Raw genomic sequence first — 21,188 nt, 5'->3', positions numbered from 1 at the left:
TGAGCACGCGGGACCCAATCCTGCCACAAGGATCACGGACTTCCTGTCTCTTCCGGTCTTAAGCCCCGCCCCAGTCCCGCCTTCTTGTGGAAAGAACTCTGTTGTCAAGGGACTATTTTTCTCATCCTAGTTCCAGAGCTGCTTTTAGAAAACGGAAGGAGACAGGATTATAGAATGTGTGGAGCACGCAAAGGGTGTCAAGGAAACGTGGCGGGGTGGGGTCAGGGGCGTGAAGACCTGGCCCCGCCCCCTGAAGGACTGGGAGGAGTTACAAGGGCAGAAGTAAAGTGGAGAAAGACGCAGAAGGTGGTTTTGCTAAGCAACTGCTTACCAGAGTGTCAAATAGACTGGCCGCCGTGTGCAGGGTAAGGTTAAAGCAACCAAACATTACTGAGCACTGTGCTAAGCGCCTTATGTACAGCATTGCTTTAATCATTAACAGGGTCACTATGAATATACTGCATATCTTGTGGGATGCAAAGCTGTACTCTCAGGAAAATTACCTTGAATGCACTAGCGAACAAAAAAGCCTGAACATTAAGATAACAGCAGGAATTAATAAAATTAAACAAAATAGAGTTGGTGGAGCTGTTTTTCTAAATCAATTAATACTTAGAACATTTTTTAAAAAGACACAAAATAAGCTATGATATTTCAAGTGTGGAAGAAATCCCAAGTGTTGGAGACCAGTCACTCACTGAGCATCTTCCTAAATATTATATTCTGTGCTCAGGCCTGTGCTGGGTATTGTGACTGACAGAAAAGGAGTTTGCAGTTAACATCATCAACAAGGCTACAAATGGCTAGCGTCAGTTGAGCATTTATCAGGTGTCAGGTACCATCCTAAGAGCTTAGCCTTTCCTAAATCATTTAATCCTCACATCAACCCTGTGAACAATCTAGCCAGAATTTCTAGACATGGCAGGGGGGTGGGGGGTGGGAGGATATGTGGATCATACTAGAGTAGAAAGTAAAAAATAGTTTTTTCTATGAAATTGTTATTTTTGGATGACTGCTGGGGACTGTGCTTTAGGCCAGTAAACAATTTATCCCTTGATTGTTACTAAAATGTTCAGGGATCTTCCTTGCCTCTTCCAGCTCCTGATGGCCCTAGGTGCTCCTAGGCTTGTGGAGCTTCACTGCAATCTCTGCCACCATCTTGGCATACCATTCTTCCGTGTCCTCTCCTCTCGTGAGCACACCGGTCATTGGATTTAGTGCCCACCTTGAATCCAGCATCATATCATCTTGAGACCTTAAACTAATTGCATCCACGAAGGCACTCTTTCCAAATAAGTGCCCATTTCTCAGGTTCTGGGTAGACATGAATTTTGAGGGGACACTATTCAACTCACTACCTCCTCAGAGCGGACCTCTTTGACAACCAGCGTGAAATGGCACCTCTAACCCCAACTTCTTGTCCTCCTACCCCACTTTATTATTTCTTTCCATAGTACTTATCACCACTTCATAGTCTATATAGTTACTTATTGCTGTCTCCTTTCCCCTGTTTTGAGCTTCTGGGAGAAAGAATTTGGTCTGTCTTGTATTCCTAGTACCTAAAGTGCTGGCATAAAGTGGGAATGCAGTAAGCATGTGTTGAATCAGTGAATCAGTCATGGACCTGGGGTCCTGGTCACTGCAGGCCCAGCACAGGTTCTGTGTCTCCTGGTCTCAGCAGCTCCAGACCCAACCCACCAATAAAGATCTTCTCCTCTGCATTGGGGCTCACCTAATGCATCTGCCTATTCACATGTCCCTCATTAACCATGCACTCTCCTCAGTTAAAACGGAACACCTTGGGGTGCTTGGGTGGCTCAGTTGCTTAACCAAGCGTCTGACTTCAGCTCAGGTCATGATCTCAAGGTTCATGAGTTGGAGTCCCACATCAGGCTCTGCACTAATGGTGTGGAGCCTGCTTAGGATTCTCTCTCTCTCCCTCTCTCTCTCTCTCTCTCTCTCTCTCTGTCTCTCTCTCTAAAAAATAAATAAATAAACTTAAAAAAAATGGAACACCTTGAGCAAGTATGGGCTTAAGCGCCTTGAACAGATAGACAATCAATGAGCAAGCTGATGAATAAAACGAAAGTGCTTGTTTCTCCCAACCACCCATTCTCAGTAAGTGTCTACCTGAACTGTGTTTAGTTCTTTCTTATGTTGGGGTTCAAAGTTTATTGCGATCATGGCCTTGGCTACAGTAAGAATGATTTTTTTTTTATTTATTCTGAGAGTGCACATGTGTGCAAGTGGGGGTGGGGCAGAGAGACAGAAGGAGAGAGAGAATCTCAAGTAGGTTCCACACTGTCAGTGCAGAGCCCAGTGTGGGGCTTGAACCCAGCAACTATGAGATCATGACCTGAGCTGAACTCAGACGCTTAACTGACTGAGTCACCCAGACACCCCTACAATATAGATGATTTGATCAAAGGTTTGGAGAACATGAATTCGTGAGTTGACTCCATGGTAGACTTAATTTTGGCATGCTTTTTTCAGGTCCAGACTGTCTTCTTCTGTGCATGTATCCCAGCACCTACACAGGACCACCATCATGGCAGGTATACGATGAATGAATGAGTTGATTAGAGTCAAATGATCACCTCTGACATATACTTTCATTTCAAAGGTGATGTGGACCAACTTAACACTATCATTCTTTAAGATTGTTTTCCCTTCATCAACATGAATTTATGTAAGGACAAAATACAGGAAAAATCTTGCTAATCAGTAGCTTCCTTCAGTGATTTCTGTAATTATAATGAGGTGGATGAGTCAGTTAAAAAAAAGAAGAAAGAAGGAAGCAGAATTTACAGAGGCAGTGAAGTGATTCCAATCTGGGTAGTGGGTGCAGAAGCTTAGTTGATGTATCAGGCCATTAAGAGTTTCAGAAAAGGTAACAAAATCCTGACCCTCATTGAGTGAGGTGGGATCTGGGGGTAGTCTTGAAAATCCCATTACTATTGCAAGGGGCTTAGTTTGTTAACCAGAAATTTGCATATAACTATTGCAGAAGTAGCAACCTGTACTTGGCCAACCCCAGAATCTCTGACTATGAATGTATCATAGTCCTGAGTTCAGATAGAATGTTACCTTGGTAGAATGTCACACACAGATTATGGCAAGTAAATCAAAACCATGATACCAGTAATCCTTGTCAAATAGAGGAATAAGTTTCCGATTATTGTGATATTTTGTTATTTAAGATACCTTAATGTATTGGAGAACCCAATGCTTTGAATTTAATTTGCAATGCTTGAAGGAATGTGAAATTACCTGTGATTTTAATTTTAAAATGCTTATAAAATTTTAAGTGTGTAAACATTAAATGTTTAAAAGATTTTGATTTATTAAACTTTAAAATGTATTAAGTATTAAAAGATTTTATTTATTAAATCTGTGAATTTAGACTTAAATATGTTAGTATTTGAATGCTTAGGAAGATTTCATCTCATTTTAGGTCTTTCATATTGGAAGTGCTTGTACAAATCAAACAGATTAAATATGTGATTAAATATGTGGTCTAAGGAAACTAGATTAAGCATACAAGCAATATTTACAGTTTAACCCATTAAGTTTTGAATCGATCGAGCATCAATCAAGGATTTAGCAAAAGTATTTATACATAAAACCAACTACTTTGTAGTTATAACAAGACTTGTAAATTGATGTTAAGAACACAAGAGAAATTAGATTTTAAATGTACAGCTTTAATAACTAAGATATTATCGGGGCACCTGGGAGGCTCATTCATTTGAGCTGCGATTTTGGCTCACGTCATGATCTCACAGCTCGCTCGTGGGTTCGAGCCCCGCGTCAGGCCCTGTGCTGACAGTTCAGAGCCTGGAGCCTGCTTCCGATTCTTTGTCTCCCTCTCTCTCTGCCCCTCCCTGCTCGCGTTCTGTCTCTCTCTCTCAAAAATAAACAAACATTAAAAAGAAAAACAACTAAGATATTATTTGAAACACCAGTAACCATAAGCATCCCTTTCAGTGTGCAAAGGCACTGAAAAATACCAAAACCCAGTGGACGGTGTTTGCTCAGGTCAGTCAGAGCCCAGAAACTCAGCACACCTGGCCTCCGAGAGACACAAGGGACTCGCCACACACTGCAAGGAAGCATTTACGCCCCACCCCTCTTTGCTGATCGAGATGGGAAGGTATAGCAATGAGGTGGGCAAAGTTGTGCCTGGAGAATCACCCCTTAGCTGGGAGCAAAGATGAAGAGTGCCTTGAAATTGAGTGTCCAGCTGGTAGATGGAGGACCACTGTGTCCCGGCCTGGGTGGTTACACCCAGAGACGACCCTCAGCCCGGAAGATAGCAGTGAAAGAGCCAGTGGTGGGCGGACGAGGCCGCTGCTCATCTGAGAGTGAAGTTCAAATGGGACTCTGTTGGGCCCTTGCACATTATTGTTATTTTTTTAAATTTATTTTTTAACTCACATACATATGTGTGTGTGTGTGTGTGTGTGTATGGTGTACAGTTTTTTAAAAATTTTTTAAGTGTCTATTTATTTTTGAGGAAGGGAGAGACAGAGCATGAGAAAGGAAGAGCAGAGAGAAAGGGAGACACAGAATCCGAAGCAGGCTCCAGGCTCCAAGCTGTCAGCACAGAGCCTGACGTGGGGCTCAAACTCACGAATTGCGAGATCATGACCTGAGCTGAAGTCAGATGCTTAACTGACTGAGCCACCCAGGTGCCCCGGTGTACAGTTTTGACAAAGGCACCAAGTCATATAACCATCACCACATTTAAGATACAGAAGAGTTTCATCAACCCCCAAATTCCCTCGTGTTATCACCTATGCTTAAACCCTGGCAACCACAGATTTACCTGTTCTCCATTTCCTACATTTTGCCTTTTCCAGAATGTCACATAAATGGAATAAGTATCCTTTTGAGTCTGACTTCTTCACAATGCGTTTGAGATGCACATTTTAACAGCTTTTCTTTATTCCTCAGTGTTGCTCATCCATTCTACACCCACCCCTCTGCCAGCCCCTGCGTGCTTTCTTTCGAAGGCTTCCCTACAGCACTTCAAACATAGCAGCCATAGTAGCCATTTTTCATACTTAAGGTAAGTTTTTCCCTGTAATTTTTGAAAAGATCTTTTAAAACTGCTTTTGAAATTGTTTGATTTTGTAATTGTGACTCTTCACTAATTATCATGAGAAAAAATACATATATGCATATTTTTCCAAAGCTAAGTTTTTTTCTCTAAGTTTATTTATTTTGAGAGAGACAGAGACAGTGCGAGTTGGGGAGGGGCAGAGAGAGGGAGAGAGAAAGAGAATCCCAAGCAGGCTCTGCACTGCTAGCACGGAGCCCAATGTGGGGCTTGAACCCACAGAACTATGAGATCATGACCTGAGCCAAAACCAAGAGGCAGACACTCAACCAACTGAGCCACCCAGGTGCCCCAAGAAAAAAGTATATACATTAAAAAAAATTTTTTTCCCCATGTTTATTCAGTTTTGAGAGACAGAGCATGAGCAGGGGAGGGGCAGAGAGACAGGGAGACACAGAACCCGAAGCAGGCTCTAGGCTGTCAGCACTGAGCTGATGCGAGGCTCGAACTCATGAACCGTGAGATCATGTCCCGAGCTGGTCGGCCACTTAACCGACGGAGCCACCCAGGCATCAAGAAAAAAATATTAAAAAAAATTTTTGTATTAAAAAGCATGAGAGAACACCAGTGGGGAAGAAGGGCAGAGGGAGAGAGACAGAGAGACATTGAGAATCCATGCTGAGTGTGGAGCCTGATGTGTTGGGCTTGATTCCACAACCCTGGGATCATGACTTGAGCCGAAACCAAGAGTAGGATGCTCAACCGACTGAGCCACCCAGGCACCCCAAGAAAAATATTTTTTTAAAGCAAATGACAATGAAGCTCATAGGATTGGAAAGACATGTAATTACATTTATTAGTTTTTTATTTCATAACTTTCTTATGTTAGCGCCAACACCTTTTCTTTTTTTCAGGTCTCAAACATTCCTGTTTCCCTGGAAAGCGCAAAGACTCTGGGCATCATGTCCCAGTGCCTAACAGAGCCTCACAAGAATTCCATGACTAAAGGCATCCCAGTTCCAACCTAAACCAGTGAGAGAAGGGAAGAGAAGACTGCTTCCTCTGAATCATAGCAGTGCCCTTTCTAAAACAAAACATACAGCACAGTTTTTCCTTTTTAAGATCTTATCTCACAAACATACCGTGTAAAAATGTATATGCAGATTTGTTCATTGCAGCAATACTGGTAACAGTACTGGTAAAAGTCTCTCATCAGGAAGGGATTGCTTCAACTGTGGTACGTCACACAATGGAACCCCATGCAGCCACAAAAAGGGGTGAGGTAGGTCTATACGTGCTAACAGTAAAACTGTCACAACTAAGCGAAAGCACAAGTTGCAAAAAAGAGAGAATGTGTGGTTTGATTACATTTCTGTAAAAATAAAAATCGTTGATTTTTAAATGTTAGTAAATTACAAGATATATGCCAAAATTAACTATGGTTACCTCCAAGGAAGGAAAGAGTAGTGTGTGTGTGTGTGTGTGTGTGTGTGTGTGTGGGCGCGCGGCATGTGGTAAGGGAAGGCTTTCAGAATTTCTTACCATGAGCATATATTACTTTGGTAATCAGAATAAATAAATGTTACTTTAAACAATCCAAATATAAGCAGGGCCATTAAAAGATGTGATGTTCTGAATTGCCAAGCACTTTGTGGATGAGCTTTATAGACTGTTTTTGGGTAAGCAGGTCCCTTGTCCCCTTCTCTCAAGGTCAAAAAAGCCTAAGCAAAAATTCCTCCTTTCCCTTCATTCTACAACCTCTCTTCTGCCCAACAGTAATCATCCACAAAAAAGAAACATCTGATATGCTTGAGGGGTGTCCAGAAAACAAGACTTTCCCACTGGGAAGTTAGAGAGCACCCTGGGAAGAAAAATGGGGAGCTAACATTTGAGTTCTGCATGGCATCTAAGAATTCCCAAGTCAATCAACTGTATCTACTCCGAAGAGCCCCTTCTGGTCTGGGAAGGCCCTCAAATGCCAGTGGGTCACCATGGAGGTAACGTGCTATGTAGATAAACGTGCACACAAAGCATCGTGTCCTCAGGAGCTTTGGGGACGTGCTCGTTATAATGAGGTATTGAGATGCTGTCCCAGAGACCTGGGAGACCAAGAGAAATCTGCAGAGCCTGGAGTCAAAAGGGCCGCGGCATGAGAGTGCCTGCTTGAGAAGACCAGGCCAGTGATGGTGCTGGAAAAGTCCCAAGTCCATCCACTCGATGTCCTGTCGGCCTTACAAAGTCTGCTGGCGGTGGGCCTGCGGGCCCTCCTCGCTGGTGTCCGGGGGCCGGGGGGGGCAGGCACTGTCTCGGGCTCCCACACCTGTGGAACTGCTTGAATACGACAGAAGCTGCTCCAGGGGCCACTGTGACGCCGTGGTGACCCTGAGGGGCCTCTTTGCTTTCCCCCCACAATTGCTTCAGAAACTGTGAGTGTCCACACCTGCGTTCCCACAGTCACCTGTGCAGGACAAGCAGCAAAGACAGAAGAAGGAATGTTGTGGGAACAAGTGGCTTGTGTGAATAGTGGGCACCCCTGAGACGCCTGGGTATCGGGGTCTGCCCGTTGCTCCTGCTCTCTACAGGCTGTGGGAGGACGCAGGCCACAGCCAGAGGCCAAGCTGGCCGGCCACCCGGTTATGGCTGCCTTCACCTCCCCATGGCACAGCTATCCTCAGAGGGCAGGCCTGAGGGAGCCAGGGAAGGCTCATTTGTAAAGCAGATTTCCTTTGTTTTCACTCAACAAATACAACTGGTGCTTCCACTGCACCCTCTCTCACAGCGGAGTGGGCCACTTTTCCTTCCAGCTCGCGGGAGCTTCCAAATGCCACCAGAAGCAGCCCTCGGATCTGGCCCTGAGACCCCTGACCCTTGCCTGCTGGAGAACAGCAGACTCCACCAGCCTCCAAGCTAAGATGCTTTTTCAGAAGGGGCCATGGGGAAGAGGGGCAAAATGGGGAAGTGGAATGAACTATGGAGACACCAGCAAAAGGAAAGCAAAGAAGGGGCTAAGGCATCTTCTGGAGGTCACTAGAGATGATGTTTACCGCCTAGTCATTGGATTAGAAGGAAGGGTCAAGGCAAAACATGGCTTTCCTGGCTCGCCCAGTCTACTAGAGTCACCTGCGGTTTGCCCCATTCCCAGGATTAGTTCACCATACCTGTTCAACTTCTCATCCCTGGTCAAGAGCGTCCTTAAAAACGGCCCTCCTCACCTCTGGGACTCCCCCTGCTTTTCCTCTGGCTAGAACCTGCTCTTCTTTTTCACTCAGTCCTCTGTGGCCACGGGTCTTGGTTAACGGCCCCTTCCACACTGAAAACTCTCCATACGTTTCTTTTAAAACCTTTTATTCAATAATATATACTTTTAAAATTATAATATGTAACTGCCCGTCATGCCATATATTGCCCCCGTTCCCCACTGTGGAGTCTGTGGTCGGCTAGTTAATGTGGTCTGCTGGAAAAACAGGTGGCCACAGGCCGAGTCAAGGGGCACGGGAGAGCAACAGTAACCAACAACCATTTTGCATACCCTTCACATTTCCCATGCTTTCTGGGTCAGGAGGAAGTCAACAGGAAGCCAAAGGCGTGTGAACCTTTTACATTCAGAAGTGAGGTTTGAAATACGGTGGCGGGCTGCCCTTCGGTTGGTCTGATTCGTGCTCGCCAAACCTGCCACCATTTTGTGTCTGCTCACGGAACGTGATCGCGCTCTACACACGTTAAGACGTTTGATTTGGTTCTTGTTCTGCTTATGGAAAAGTGGGAGGAACCGCAACAGACCTGGGGAAAGAGATGGGAGGAGGGGAAAGACGACATTAATCAATCTGACCCGGAGTGAGGACAGGCCTCCACTTGCCTGTGGCTTCCTTCTCTCGAAGAGTGCTGGGAACAGTGTGCAAGCTTGACTTTCCCACGCCACTGTGTGGAAAACCTGGTAAGAACTAACTCTATGGTCTCGGGTTTCAAGTAATACCCTCTTCCTTCCTCTCGTGATCACCACTAGCAGACGCGGTTTCGGGTGCAGGCTCCTGGGAGGAAGAGGGGAAAGCTCCGGACACATCATGTGTGCCCGAGTCTCCTCCCTGCCTCTTGGGTTCAGAGTGCAGATTTAGGAGCACCGAGGCCTCTCGACTGTTCTGAGCAAGCTGAGTGACAGGCTCAACAGTCCAACGCTGGGTCCCCATCAGCCTTGACCCCGTTTACAGAGGATGTCTTGGGACTAATAATCAGAGGACTGTATTTATACCAGGAAAGTGCCCAGTCCACTAATAAACAAAGAGCAAAAAGGGAGCTCAAATATTTTTAACTCTCCCCTGGGAGCAGCTGTGAGGCATGACCTAAAAACCCCATTTTCCCTTCCATGTCCAGCACAGTGAAGTGGGTGGTGAGATGCCAGCAGCGGAATTCTAGAAGCAACGTCTCACAGATCGGCACTACATCGAGAGAAAAGGACTGTGCCCCTGGGAAGCTGTCACAGAAACATCGCTTCGTGAAAACTTCCTCTGGGTAAAGGAAGAGAGGCCTTTCTTGAGAAAGGCCGCATGGTGCGTGAGGTTCAAGAAAGAAAGGACTATTTGCCTTTAAGCACTTCAGCAACTGATTTCCAAGCGTCCAGCGCCACTGAGGGTTCCATCAGTGAGAAGCACACTAATTAAAGACACCACCATCTGCCAAATGCAGACACACAATAGCGTGTGCCCGCTCTTGATGCAAGGAATGGGGGTGGGGAGAGGTTTTCATAAACGCAGAATACTCAGCCACAAAGGTTAAAGTTGTGCACTAAAATGGGCCAATCCCAGAAGCAGGTGCCTAGGAGAGGGATTCTGGAGCAAGTACCAAGAAACAGCACAAGCCCCACATGACACCACTCTAGTCCCACCTCTCTTGATAAAGGAAAGCTCCACACGAAGGTGGTGATGAACTGCAACCCCCATACACACATCTTTCCAGTTCAAGGTGCACCCCTCCTCTCCCCCAAGAGACAGGAAATACAAGTTTAAGGGCCTCATAGCAGTGGCTTGTCTCCCGCTTGGGAATCTGGTGGTTATCAACATTTTTATTTTTGAAAACAAGGTTTCACATGACACTTGTCTTTCCTCTAAGGGCAGCAGCACATCAATCAGACATCAGTCATCCAGTGATACAAAGAGGTGGCCAAGTGTGTCTGAAGTGATCATTTGGAAGGGATCACAACCCAGGCAGTGTTGCTGTTCTGCAAACAGAAGGAAATAGTTGACTCCACGGTTCTTGAAGATTTATCCAAGCTTTCCACAGGGTGTCCAGATTTCTGTCCCAACCTCTTAGTCGCCATTTACAGCAAGAAAAGCCAGCAAGTGCAAAACTGTTAATTTATTGATTCCACGAAAGTTTGTTTTTTTTTTTCAAACAATCCCCAATACATGCAGTTCAGGATTAAGTATCACATTTGTAGCACATTGTTGAGTCTCTACACAAAAGTACTCATGGCATCAGCTGTATAACCCATCACAACACTTTCCCCAGCCTCCACAACACCTGCTTGTCGTCGTTTCCATGAACACATCCATAGAGCTCAAAAGTGTTTGTTATTACTGGTTTTCTCTGCCAGATGTTTCACTGCCACCTCCCCTCCCCCATTCCCACCCTGGGGTTAATTTTTAGAAGCAGGATGTTATGCCACCTTAGACTTATTAAGCTCACTGAAAAACTCTGGCTCCTTGTGTGCTCCCGTGCACCCTGCTTTTGCTTTTAGAAGGGTTTCTATTTCAATGAACTTAACTCCAGCTTACCCCTATTATCTGCAGGAGGGAAGTTTGCTTTTTCCTGCGAGTGCCCATGCAGGAACACAGGTTTCTAAACAAATCGCTCAGTCTGAACTGGCATTAAGGGAAACTGCTAAGTGGGCTTAGAACCACTTCAATGCATATATAAAAATTCTTCCAATTGCTGCTTGTGTTCCCAAATAGTTTTGCTTCCATCCTCAACGCAGCACCTGGGAGAACCTAAGTCATTTCCCTGAGTAGGTGCGGACCGAGACCACGGCCGCCAGCTCTCTCGGGGACTCAGCAGCTGTCTGAGGGCGCCACCTTTCAGCGGCGCTGGAACCACTCCAGGGGGCAGTGCCCATCTCAGGGCGCATTCCACGTCATGAAGGTGGTACCCCTGACTCTCTGAAGAAGTCATGTTCCCTCCTCAAGACCTATCCCTTGACTGTTTTTCTTACTGGTTCCCTTTCCTTTAACCACCTCCTTGCTGAGCCCCCTCAGGATTACAAGCTCTTCTGTCTCCTCCATCCAAGCAGTCTGAGTCCCTTCCTTCTCTGCAAGGGAACACACTAGCTTTGAGCCCTGTGAGCAGTGATGCGCTAGAGAACGTCTGTCAGGCCTGGTGCAGCAGCCGGTGTTTAGGCGCCTCCAAGAGCCACCACTGGCACTGCTCTAATTGGTGAGAAGACCCAAGAATGCTTGTCTGCACTGTCCACTTGGCTTCTCCCACCCAGTCACCTCCCACAGGGACAGGACAAGAGCAGGCAGCTGATATGATCCAGGGGAGAGTGAACAGCAAGCAAACTGCAGATGAAAATATCACTTGGCGTTCCATCAGCTCTGCTCTCGCCATGGGACTCGTCAGCTGAAGCAAAGCCTCGCGCTTATGCTCACTTGCGGTCAATCAGACCAATCTGTATTTGGCATAGGAACTTTCTGTTCTCACCATACCAGGCCTATGTTGTCGAACACAGGCAGTACCTGAGATGATAGTGTAACACTACCCTGTTCCCCACATTTTTTGCTTTTCTTTAGGAAATAACCAAGTCCTTATCATAGGCACTTTTAACCTGTTATAAGGTAACAAAGCAAAAAAAATGCCTAATAAAAATTACTGAGATGAATTTAAGAAATAACATGCTGATCAAAAAGGATAGTGGGTGGGCAAATCTACCTTGGCTTAATCTAAATAGAAGAACAGACTCACACACACACTCTCTCTCTCTCTCTCCCCGCCCCCTCTCTCCCCTTCCCTGCCCCCCACACCCTGAACTCTCCATGACCATCTCCTAACCCAGGTAAGCATTCTGAAATCTTGAAGGAGCTAGGTACATCGGGACACAGAATGGCTACGGAGATGGGAAAGAAGAGAAAAGGTCTGGACTGGACTCACTTCAGTTTGGGAAAGAACCACCTACAGTCAGCCAGCCAGCTAAGTGTCAAGACCAGACTCAGAAAGGGGCAGGCTTTTGAAACTCAGCGATGCTAAGGCATGAAGAGAAGTGAAGAGCATAGGTGGTGGAAAAGTAAAGCATACACGAAAAGGAAGAACGATTCCTGTGTCAGAGCCACAAGACAGGCAAGTTATTGTGTTTGCATCTACTAAATCATCAACGGAGAGAGGCTGGAGCACATCACCTGACTGTACTCCTCCAGATGCTTTCAATGCCTCTGGGGAACCCAACGGAAAAAATGGAGTTGCTACTTCACCAAGACTCTCCAGTATGCTCTCCCTGCCTGTTCCAGACAGACAACTACAAAAAAAAAAAAGTGGAAGGGGAGAGAATGGGTGACGAAAAGGGGAGAAGTAGGGGGGCAAAAAAGACACAGTGGCACATCTCCCTGATAATCACCAACAGTGCTGCCTAGAGGGGCACATCAGAAGGCTTCTGCTGCCTGATGTGCCAATACAGGTCCAGCTGAGAGCTCATGTCTTGGCTTTTCAGGCTGAACAAATGGACTCGTCAATATACAGAATGTGCAACACAGACAGGTAGTATCGGCATGAGAACCTTAACTGAATGCATTTCCTGGCTTTGGGGTCTTACTTTTAAGTTGTAATCCGTGAGCTCAACTCTAGTAAGAGTTTTATTTACATTTCAAATCCCCACCGACCAAACAACAAAAACAGAATCTACATGTAGAAATAGGACCTGCTACCAATACCAATATGATTTTATTGGAATATGGAATGTAAACAGAGGTTTTCAAACAATCAATCTAACCTTATAAAAATGTATGGCATTATTAAATAGTTAATAAAGAAATCCTAAAGTATGATGTGGGTAGACACCTCCAGCTCTGGCCTAGCTGTCAAGTTCCCACAGCTGTGGCATGGCTCTGCAGCTGGGGTGAGGGGGGACTGCCTGCAAAGCATACTGGTGACAAGTCCCCAAAATGACATCAGCCCTACATTTTTTACTTTTTAAAGCAGAATCTAGCTTCCTTTGCTAACATGAAGGCTAGTGCCATGGGTCCCAAGTGTTGACACTTGCTCTATGTGCTCCAAATCCTCACCAAGCCCCTCGCATGATGCTCTGCTCATCCCTGGGAGTGGGCTGGCCCTGCACACAACCTGTCCCTGCAAGTGAGAAAGACTCAGCTTTGCCATCACATTCACGTGGTACCTCTCAGAGCTTAAAAACGCAGGTTACCCTGATTACAGAGGGAAACTGCTTCTCATGAGGATAAAACGAGGCAAAAAGGGGGGTTGGGGAGAATACATTTTTCTGACCCAACAGGTCTTTCCTAAATACATTCTAATAGGATGTTTCTCTCCCTCCCCAGCCTGCCTGAAGACTGACTTTCCAGCTTTCATTATGGTTGTGACCAAAAAGTCTCTTTCAGAGAGGTGTGTTAAAACAGGCACACGCACACACACACACACACACGGATGTATGTGCTGGGAAATGGTGAGGCTTTCCTTACAAGGCTGCAAAAGGAAAAAAAAGGCTACACAGAAAAAACAGCAACAAGGTTTTATGGTTAGGCAAATCAACAAAGGTTACAGTGAGCTCCAAGTTATGCACTTTGCATCGAACTTTTGAGGAGACAGACGGCCCTGGACACAGCGTCACAAGGTTTAAAGTGATGCCTTCTGACAGCAAAGGGGACCCTTGTGAGAGTGACTGCAGTTTGCTCCCAAATGAATACACTTAGAAGAAAACTGCAGGGATGAGGTACATTTCCTAGAGAGCTCATGTCATAAAAAAATACATAAAACATGAATTTGTAAAAGAGCTTAAAAAAAAAATACTGTCACTGTTTTAATATCTCCTTTTCGTAAATGAGGCTGGTGTGTCAGTATAGACTGCTGACATTTTGCTAAAACTTGAGCCTGAATCTCACCAAAGGAAACCCAGACCACAGTGGAATAGATAGGAAGTCAGATATTCAGAGCTTGTTGACTGAACAGGTTAATTCAACAGCAGTCTCCTGTTAAATAAACGCAAATGCACAACAACTCCGAGTCTCTCATCTCCCATGCATTCCAAAGGGAGTGTTCCCTCAGATCCTGAACTATGTGCATCATCACACTGCCAGAATGGCGGCTCCCTGTAGTAACTAGTACTGGGGAATTTCTTTCTTTCTTTTTGACATTTAGGTCTTTACTCTTCTTTGCATTTAGAAGGAATGACTAGAACTTCTTTTTATCACATTGTAGTTTCCTTCAAGATTTGTGTTTGGTTGGTTGATTTTATTGGCAAGCATCAATGCCGCATTACCCGTCGCCTTCCAGACTTCACCGGGCTGCCGTGAGGCCACTGGAAAGCACAGCGTTGTCTGCACAAGGTTGGGACTGCTCCTTCACCACGGGGTCTGCAAGGAAACAGAACAGAAGTCAGCTGAATCAGGGCTGGTAGGTGTGGGAGACACCATCATGACAAAACCCCTTCCACGGTGACATAGACAGACTGACAGGGAAGACAGAGTCAGAAGGGCAACGGAAATCACAGAACTAGGGGCGCCTGGGTGGCTCAGATGGTTAAGCGTCTGACTCTTGGTTTCGGCTCAGGTCATGAGCTCAGTTTCGTGAGTCTGAGCCCCATATTGGGCTCTGCACTGACAGTGTGGAGCCTGCTTAAGATTCTCTCTCTCACCCTCTCCCCGCACTAATAAACTTTTTTAAAAATTAAAAAATAAAAACAAATTACAGATCTAAGGTTATAGAAAAATCAGACATTGAAAAATGATCAGGGGAATTTGCTCTTAGAGTCAACTCTTAACACTTCCCTCAGAAGGCAAGTTCAATCTCTGAGGCCCATGGAAAACAGAGGCCCAGACTCACTAACTTCCCACTGTTCAAAATTACTACTTATTTTCTTATGTGTTCCTTTCCTTGAATACTGTCATATCCAACCCCCAATTTCTTCAAATCATGTGTGCTAATGAGTACTCTGGAGCAAAGGGAGAATGAAAAGAGCCATTAGAAGACCTATCAATTTTAAGCAACAGTCATTTGAAACATTTTTTTTTTCTTACAAAAGATGTGTATTCAGAAAAGCAAATAAATCACGAATTACTTACTATAAAACACTGGAATTCTTAGTTCAATTTAACTCAAAGGGTAAAAACGGCTTCCTGTGCCAGAAGTTGGAAAGAGGACATCTGAGTTGCACTTGTCTGAGGTCTAGAAGACCAAAGGGTAAAACCTTTCCAATTTGCTGTCTACTAATGCTTACAGGCCAAGAGGTTCAAGATTTATTTTCTTCAGGTAAGATTTGTTTAATCTTAGGGGGTGGAGGGGAGGAGGGAAGACAGCATACTGGCCAAGCAACAGACAGGCTGAAGGTTTTCTTCTCAATTCAGAGAGTGAACAGAGACGGGTCCTGTAACCTTCATCCCCAGTCTCCCCTGTGCCTGGACTAAATCATCTCACGTCGCCAACAATTAAGGGGAAAGTTTGTTGGAGACATCTTTATCGGTGAGGGGTGGGGAGGCCTGTATGCATGCAGACAATAAGCAACCACATGCACTGAATACATACACACACTTTGAAGTGAGACCTAAAAATTCTTTAACGCAGGTGAGATTTTAGTGCAGTCCTGCCATACCTGCTTTCCTTTCCTCAAATTCCTTTTGTTTATTTAACTCATTTCCTTCTTTGAAAATACACTACAGTCACCTTATCACTTTTAACTACTTGGTTTTTGAAGGGAAGAATACCTTTGGTTAGGTTTCCATACAAATATATACACTTGAAAACAAATTTTAGATACTTGTGATCTATAAGCTCAGGGCCACAGGGAATGGTCCCTCCCGGACTCGAGGGAGCTAAGGCAGTGAACAAGCAAACCCCTCTGCAGAGCAACTGCAAAGTTGTCTCAACGGTCTAGAACTAATGAGGCCAAATTCTAAGGACGATTCAATACAAATACCTAGAATTCTCTTGACTGATCTCAAAGATGAAGAGAAGTATTTTTCCCTTAGTAAGTTATGCCCCTGAAAACAGTCCCTGGAGACTCACAGAAGTACGGGTGCTCCATGGCCTCTTTGGCAGTCAGTCTCTGCTGATGGTCGTATCGCAGAAGTTTGTCCAGAAGATCTAGGGCCTCGGGGCTGACGAGATGTCTGTTCTCACTATGGATAAAGTTTTCCCAGCGTTTCCGTGAATGTCTGAGAAAAAAGGGAAGCAATAGTATTCTGAGATTAAATTCAACAAGGATCCTGATGCATTAGGGCTAAAGCCAACAAAATCTTAGAATAATGCACTGATTCCAAGCTTGTGAAACCTCATTCTCGCTGGTACCTGCCCCACCCCCACACAGATACACTCGCAGCATCCTAAAACAAAAACTGTGCTCTATGACTGATAAATAAAATTAGCTCTAACTTCTACATCTGATTTATTTTGTGGCACCTTTCTAGATCACTTTTTATGCCTCAGGCTTTTAGTCAATTTTGGTGAGGCGCAGAGGTGATGGGAGTTATTTTTGTTGTTCAGCAGAAATATTTAGAGAGCTAGCCTCAGAAACATAGAGGTTCCATAAACCACTGTTTGAATATTGTCAACACATTTACTTTTCAACACTACTGCACTGTACCTGAAAATATGCTTTCAAATTTGCTATCTTGTGGAAAATCCATTACACCGAACAAGAAAAACTGTAACAGTCTTACTCCTAGAAGAATCAGAGCTTTCTAAAATAAGCACATGCTGTACCAGAAAGCTGGTTTCTGTAACAGGATTTTGTCTTCAATTTTTTACTGATTGACAGACTATCTCTTGGAGAAGTACAACACTTGAAAGACACATGTAAACACTGCCCAAATACTCTCAAAAAACAAGTTAAAAAAAATACACACGGGAATAAAGAAGTGTATTTCAATTCTGCTAGAATTAGCCAGCGATTTCAGCCAACACTCCCACTTTTGAAATGGGGTAAAACCCTCTTTCTCTCTCCCTCTCTCTTACTTACTGTCCCAGGATATCGTTGAAGTGCGGATCTAGGTCTATGTGATACTTCTTCAGATAGCCATACAGCTCATCTGTACCCAGAACCTTGGCAATGCGAACAAGCTGAAACACAAAACAAACTGACCAAATCACTGAGCACAGGGCTCACTGCAAGCCTGTGAGGTGCTATCCCAAGGAATTAGGGGACTTCCACATCACTCTACCTCCAGACACCAGATACAGACTGGAGCCGGGAGCTGACAGGCGGCAGACACAAGGACACGATGTTCACAGAAAGCAAATTTCCAAACTGCCTTTAAAATGGTAACAACTTATGACAATAATCTAGAAGCTGACGAGTACAAGAGGCATCACCTAAGGACTAGAATCTAGTTTTATTTAGACAAGGAGTGCGTGACTTCACAGACTCACTCTGGAAGTTGGGCATAATATCGCTTTATCTGTTATGTTTGGGGACCTGGTAACCAGACAAAATTTCATGAAATTCTTTACCCTGAAGGAAAACTTATGTGCAGACACTCAACGATATTTAGTAGCTCCTGCTCCTACACAGGGAGGGGCTAGTTAGTGTTTGCTCACCTGGTCGTAGTTGTCCTGTCCATGGAAGAAGGGCTCCTTTCGAAAGATCATGCTTGCTAACATACAGCCCAAACTCCACATGTCCAAGCTGTAATCATACATCTGAGGAAAATAAGGTTGGCCTGTCAGGGAAGGGTGTTACAAACTCATTTTTCAGATCTGAATTTCTAGTCTTCAGGGTGACCTTTGCACATATTTTACAATTTGAAGCAAAAAAGTCATTGAGAAAAATTTGAAATTATCACTTTGGGTGGGGTTTTCAATATATCCAAACTGCTAAATAAACAGCAAACGGGGAGAAGCACTAAGGCAATACACCCCGAATGCACAGGTGCTTGGCTAACAGTTTTACCTGATAGTCCACGAGGAGCTCCGGGCCCTTGAAGTACCTCGAGGCTACACGGACATTGTACTCCTGAGCAGGGTGGTAGAACTCTGCCAGGCCCCAGTCTATCAGTCGCAGCTACAAACATGACAGAAATCAAACATGTAAAGCATGTAGTTCTAGACTCCTGTGCCTTGGAACCAGGCCCCATCACACTGGCTACCAATTACATGGGCCACATAAAAAATGTCAGCAAGCGCACTGGCAAAAATTACACTTTCAGCAACTGTGGAAGAGGTCATTTCTAGAGCAGAGCACTCAAAATGCTATTTGCTTTTTCTTTTTGAAAATTTAAATTATCCTGGGCTTCTCATTCTCTTTAGATCAATAAAACTTAAGCTTTTCTTTCTGTCTCCATAGCACTTCCATGTATAACACATTCCCCCATCATTAATAGCTTCCATTATAAGTTCTAGCCACAACGGAAAGGGTTGGGGACATACAACCCCAGTCCAGGATCAAAGCGCTGCTCCAGCTTCTCATTAATCTAAGTAACTGATTCATTTACTCATCTATCAGGGACAACCAGAACTGAATATCAAAATAAGGAGGGACCCAAGTGTACTTTTGAGGCCAGGCAGATTGGTCTGAGGGTCATTAAATGAAGTAGAAACCATCAGCTGTAGTTTCTTTGCAGGGTCCTCCAGAAAACCATGACCAAAATAAACAAGGGACTATAGTTAGGTTCAGCTGTCTACTTTCCTTGTGTACTATACTTATGCAAAGTAGAAAGCAACCCTGGAGACTAAGAAGTAACAGAAGCCCGCCAAAGAAAACAGCATGGGTCTCCAGTACCACCTCAGTACTGGCCAGCATTTTGGTCGGCGGTAAGCCTTCCAAGGAAAGACTTGTTGCTGCCTGGCTGCCACGGTACCTTTTTCTGTTGATGATCTATCATGACGTTGTGAGGTTTCACATCCCTGTGCATGATTCCCTTGCTGTGGCAGTAATCCAGAGCCTATTAGATAAGAAAGCACAGAGAAAAATAAGCAAACCGTCTACCAATTCCCAATGCAAGCATATTCTTATTTGTGATAGCTTGACTTGAGTATCTCCTAAAGTGCAGCTTACTGTCTGTAACAAATGAGAATAAACACGCTCAGAAGATATCCCTTGCTCTCTGCCCACTATGCTGGCAGCTGGCGGAAAGGGGGCTATGTTAAAAAGGAGACAGAGACACTTTGGACACTCCTCCTACTTGTAGTCGGTAACACTTTACCAGCCACCTAGACTCAGAAATCATACATCAGCCTGTTAGTCTAGTTCAATGGGTTTAAAAACAGATCTCGGAAACCCACTAGAGTCACTTCTCAGAGGGGGTTCAAATGCCACGCCAAGAGTCCCTGTGGACACGAAGAATGGTATCTAAACGTACTGTTCAACATGGCTTATGTTTTACACAAGTGCCCCATGTGGATTTTTGAGATTAACAAGTATTCTAGTATTAGTATTTTCCTTCAAAAATAATCCCCAAGGGGTCCCTGGGTGGCTCAGTCGGTTAAGCGTTGACTTCTGCTCAGGTCATGATCTTAAGGTTTGTGGGTTTAAGCCCCGTGTCGGGCTCTGTGTATGTGCCTATATGTATATAGGCATTTTGGAGAGGTTTTATACGTTTTCCTAGTGATCCATGACCCCAAACAACTTAGGAACCATTCGTCTATCCATTTTACAAAGCTTTTTAGAATTCTTTACCTAAGTGTTTACCTAGACTAAAAAAACTAAAACAAACAAGCAAACCAAAACCCATGGAGCCTGCTTCAAATTGTGTCTCCTTCTCTCTCTGCCCCTCCCCCACTTGTTCGCTAGCTCTCTCTCTCTCGCTCTCTCAAAAATAAACATCAAAAAAATAATTTAAAAACAATCCCTGAGCCAGTTGGCCTTTAAGAATTATATTCTGGGGGGCGCCTGGGTGGCGCAGTCGGTTAAGCGTCCGACTTCAGCCAGGTCACGATCTCGCGGTCCGTGAGTTCGAGCCCCGTGTCAGGCTCTGGGCTGATGGCTCGGAGCCTGGAGCCTGTTTCCGATTCTGTGTCTCCCTCTCTCTCTGCCCCTCCCCCGTTCATGCTCTGTCTCTCTCTGTCCCAAAAATAAATAAACGTTGAAAAAAAAAAAATTTAAAAAAAAAAAAAAAAAAAAAAAAAATTATATTCTGGGGGCGCCTAGGTGGCTCAGTCGGCTAAGTGTCCGACTTCGACTCAGATGATGACCTCATGGTTCATGAGTTCGAGCCCTGCATTGGGCTCTGTGCTGACTGCTTGGAGCCTGGAGCCTGCTTTGGATTCTGTCTGCTCTCCCCCACTCATGCTCTGTCTCATTCTGTCTCTCAAAAATAAATAATAAGCATTTTAAAAAATTTTTTTTTTAATTTTTTTTTTTCAACGTTTATTTATTTTCGGGACAGAGAGAGACAGAGCATGAACAGGGGAGGGGCAGAGAGAGAGGGAGACACAGAATCGGAAACAGGCTCCAGGCTCTGAGCCATCAGCCCAGAGCCCGACGCGGGGCTCGAACTCACGGACCGCGAGATCGTGACCTGGCTGAAGTCGGACGCTTAACCGACTGCGCCACCCAGGCGCCCCAAGCATTTTAAAAATTTTTAAAAAAACATTACATTTTTACTCTAAGGAAGGATATTACTACGTTATATTTCTACTCTAAGGGAGGATATTGCTTCCTAAAAGATGAATGATATGCAGGTAAGATTTTTAACTGTATAATACTTTTTTTTTTTTTAGCACATTTATAGAGTTGTACAACTATCACCATAATCCAGTCTTTACCATCTTCCCAAGAATTTCCCTTTAGCTTGCCTGTGATCAATCTCATTTCCCATTTGCCCCCTACCTCAGCCTTAACCACAAACCTGCTGTTACTATGGATTTGTCTTTTCTGGACGTTCATTAAGTGAAAAATACAATATACATCACTTTGTCTATCTTCTTTCGCTCAGCAGGTTGCTGAGATTCATCTGTTACTTTCTTCTTGCTGAGTAGTACTCCA

At 44.6% G+C, this 21,188-nt stretch overlaps 1 protein-coding gene and 1 long non-coding RNA gene across 6 annotated transcripts in view; one reads left to right on the top strand and one right to left on the bottom strand.

Moving 5' to 3' along the window:
* Window positions 1-154: 154 nt before the first annotated feature.
* Window positions 155-6,435, top strand: LOC116737777. Its single transcript, XR_004342949.1, has 4 exons — window positions 155-365; window positions 2,494-2,555; window positions 4,957-5,071; window positions 5,977-6,435. It is a non-coding gene; the product is annotated as an uncharacterized LOC116737777 (long non-coding RNA).
* A 913-nt stretch (window positions 6,436-7,348) lies between these two features.
* Window positions 7,349-21,188, bottom strand: part of CSNK2A2 (casein kinase 2 alpha 2) — a 40,527-nt gene continuing 26,687 nt past the window's right edge. For 2 of the 5 annotated variants that reach the window (XM_030297412.1, XM_030297414.1), the window contains 6 exons: window positions 19,063-19,146; window positions 18,156-18,266; window positions 17,804-17,905; window positions 17,226-17,326; window positions 16,274-16,422; window positions 10,397-14,625 (listed from right to left, as the gene is read on the bottom strand). In XM_030297412.1, the coding sequence (XP_030153272.1) occupies window positions 14,549-14,625; window positions 16,274-16,422; window positions 17,226-17,326; window positions 17,804-17,905; window positions 18,156-18,266; window positions 19,063-19,146 (624 nt within the window). In that variant the 3' untranslated portion in view covers window positions 10,397-14,548. Of the gene's footprint in view, window positions 7,521-7,561; window positions 8,843-10,100; window positions 10,275-10,396; window positions 14,626-16,273; window positions 16,423-17,225; window positions 17,327-17,803; window positions 17,906-18,155; window positions 18,267-19,062; window positions 19,147-21,188 lie in introns of those variants that run through there. The other 3 variants (XR_003965022.2, XM_030297411.2, XM_030297413.2) reach the window with 3 other exon arrangements.

Source organism: Lynx canadensis, chromosome E2, assembly GCF_007474595.2.
Source record: "Lynx canadensis isolate LIC74 chromosome E2, mLynCan4.pri.v2, whole genome shotgun sequence".
Taxonomy (NCBI): Eukaryota; Metazoa; Chordata; class Mammalia; order Carnivora; family Felidae; genus Lynx; species Lynx canadensis.
This window is presented reverse-complemented; position numbering and strand designations above follow the sequence as displayed.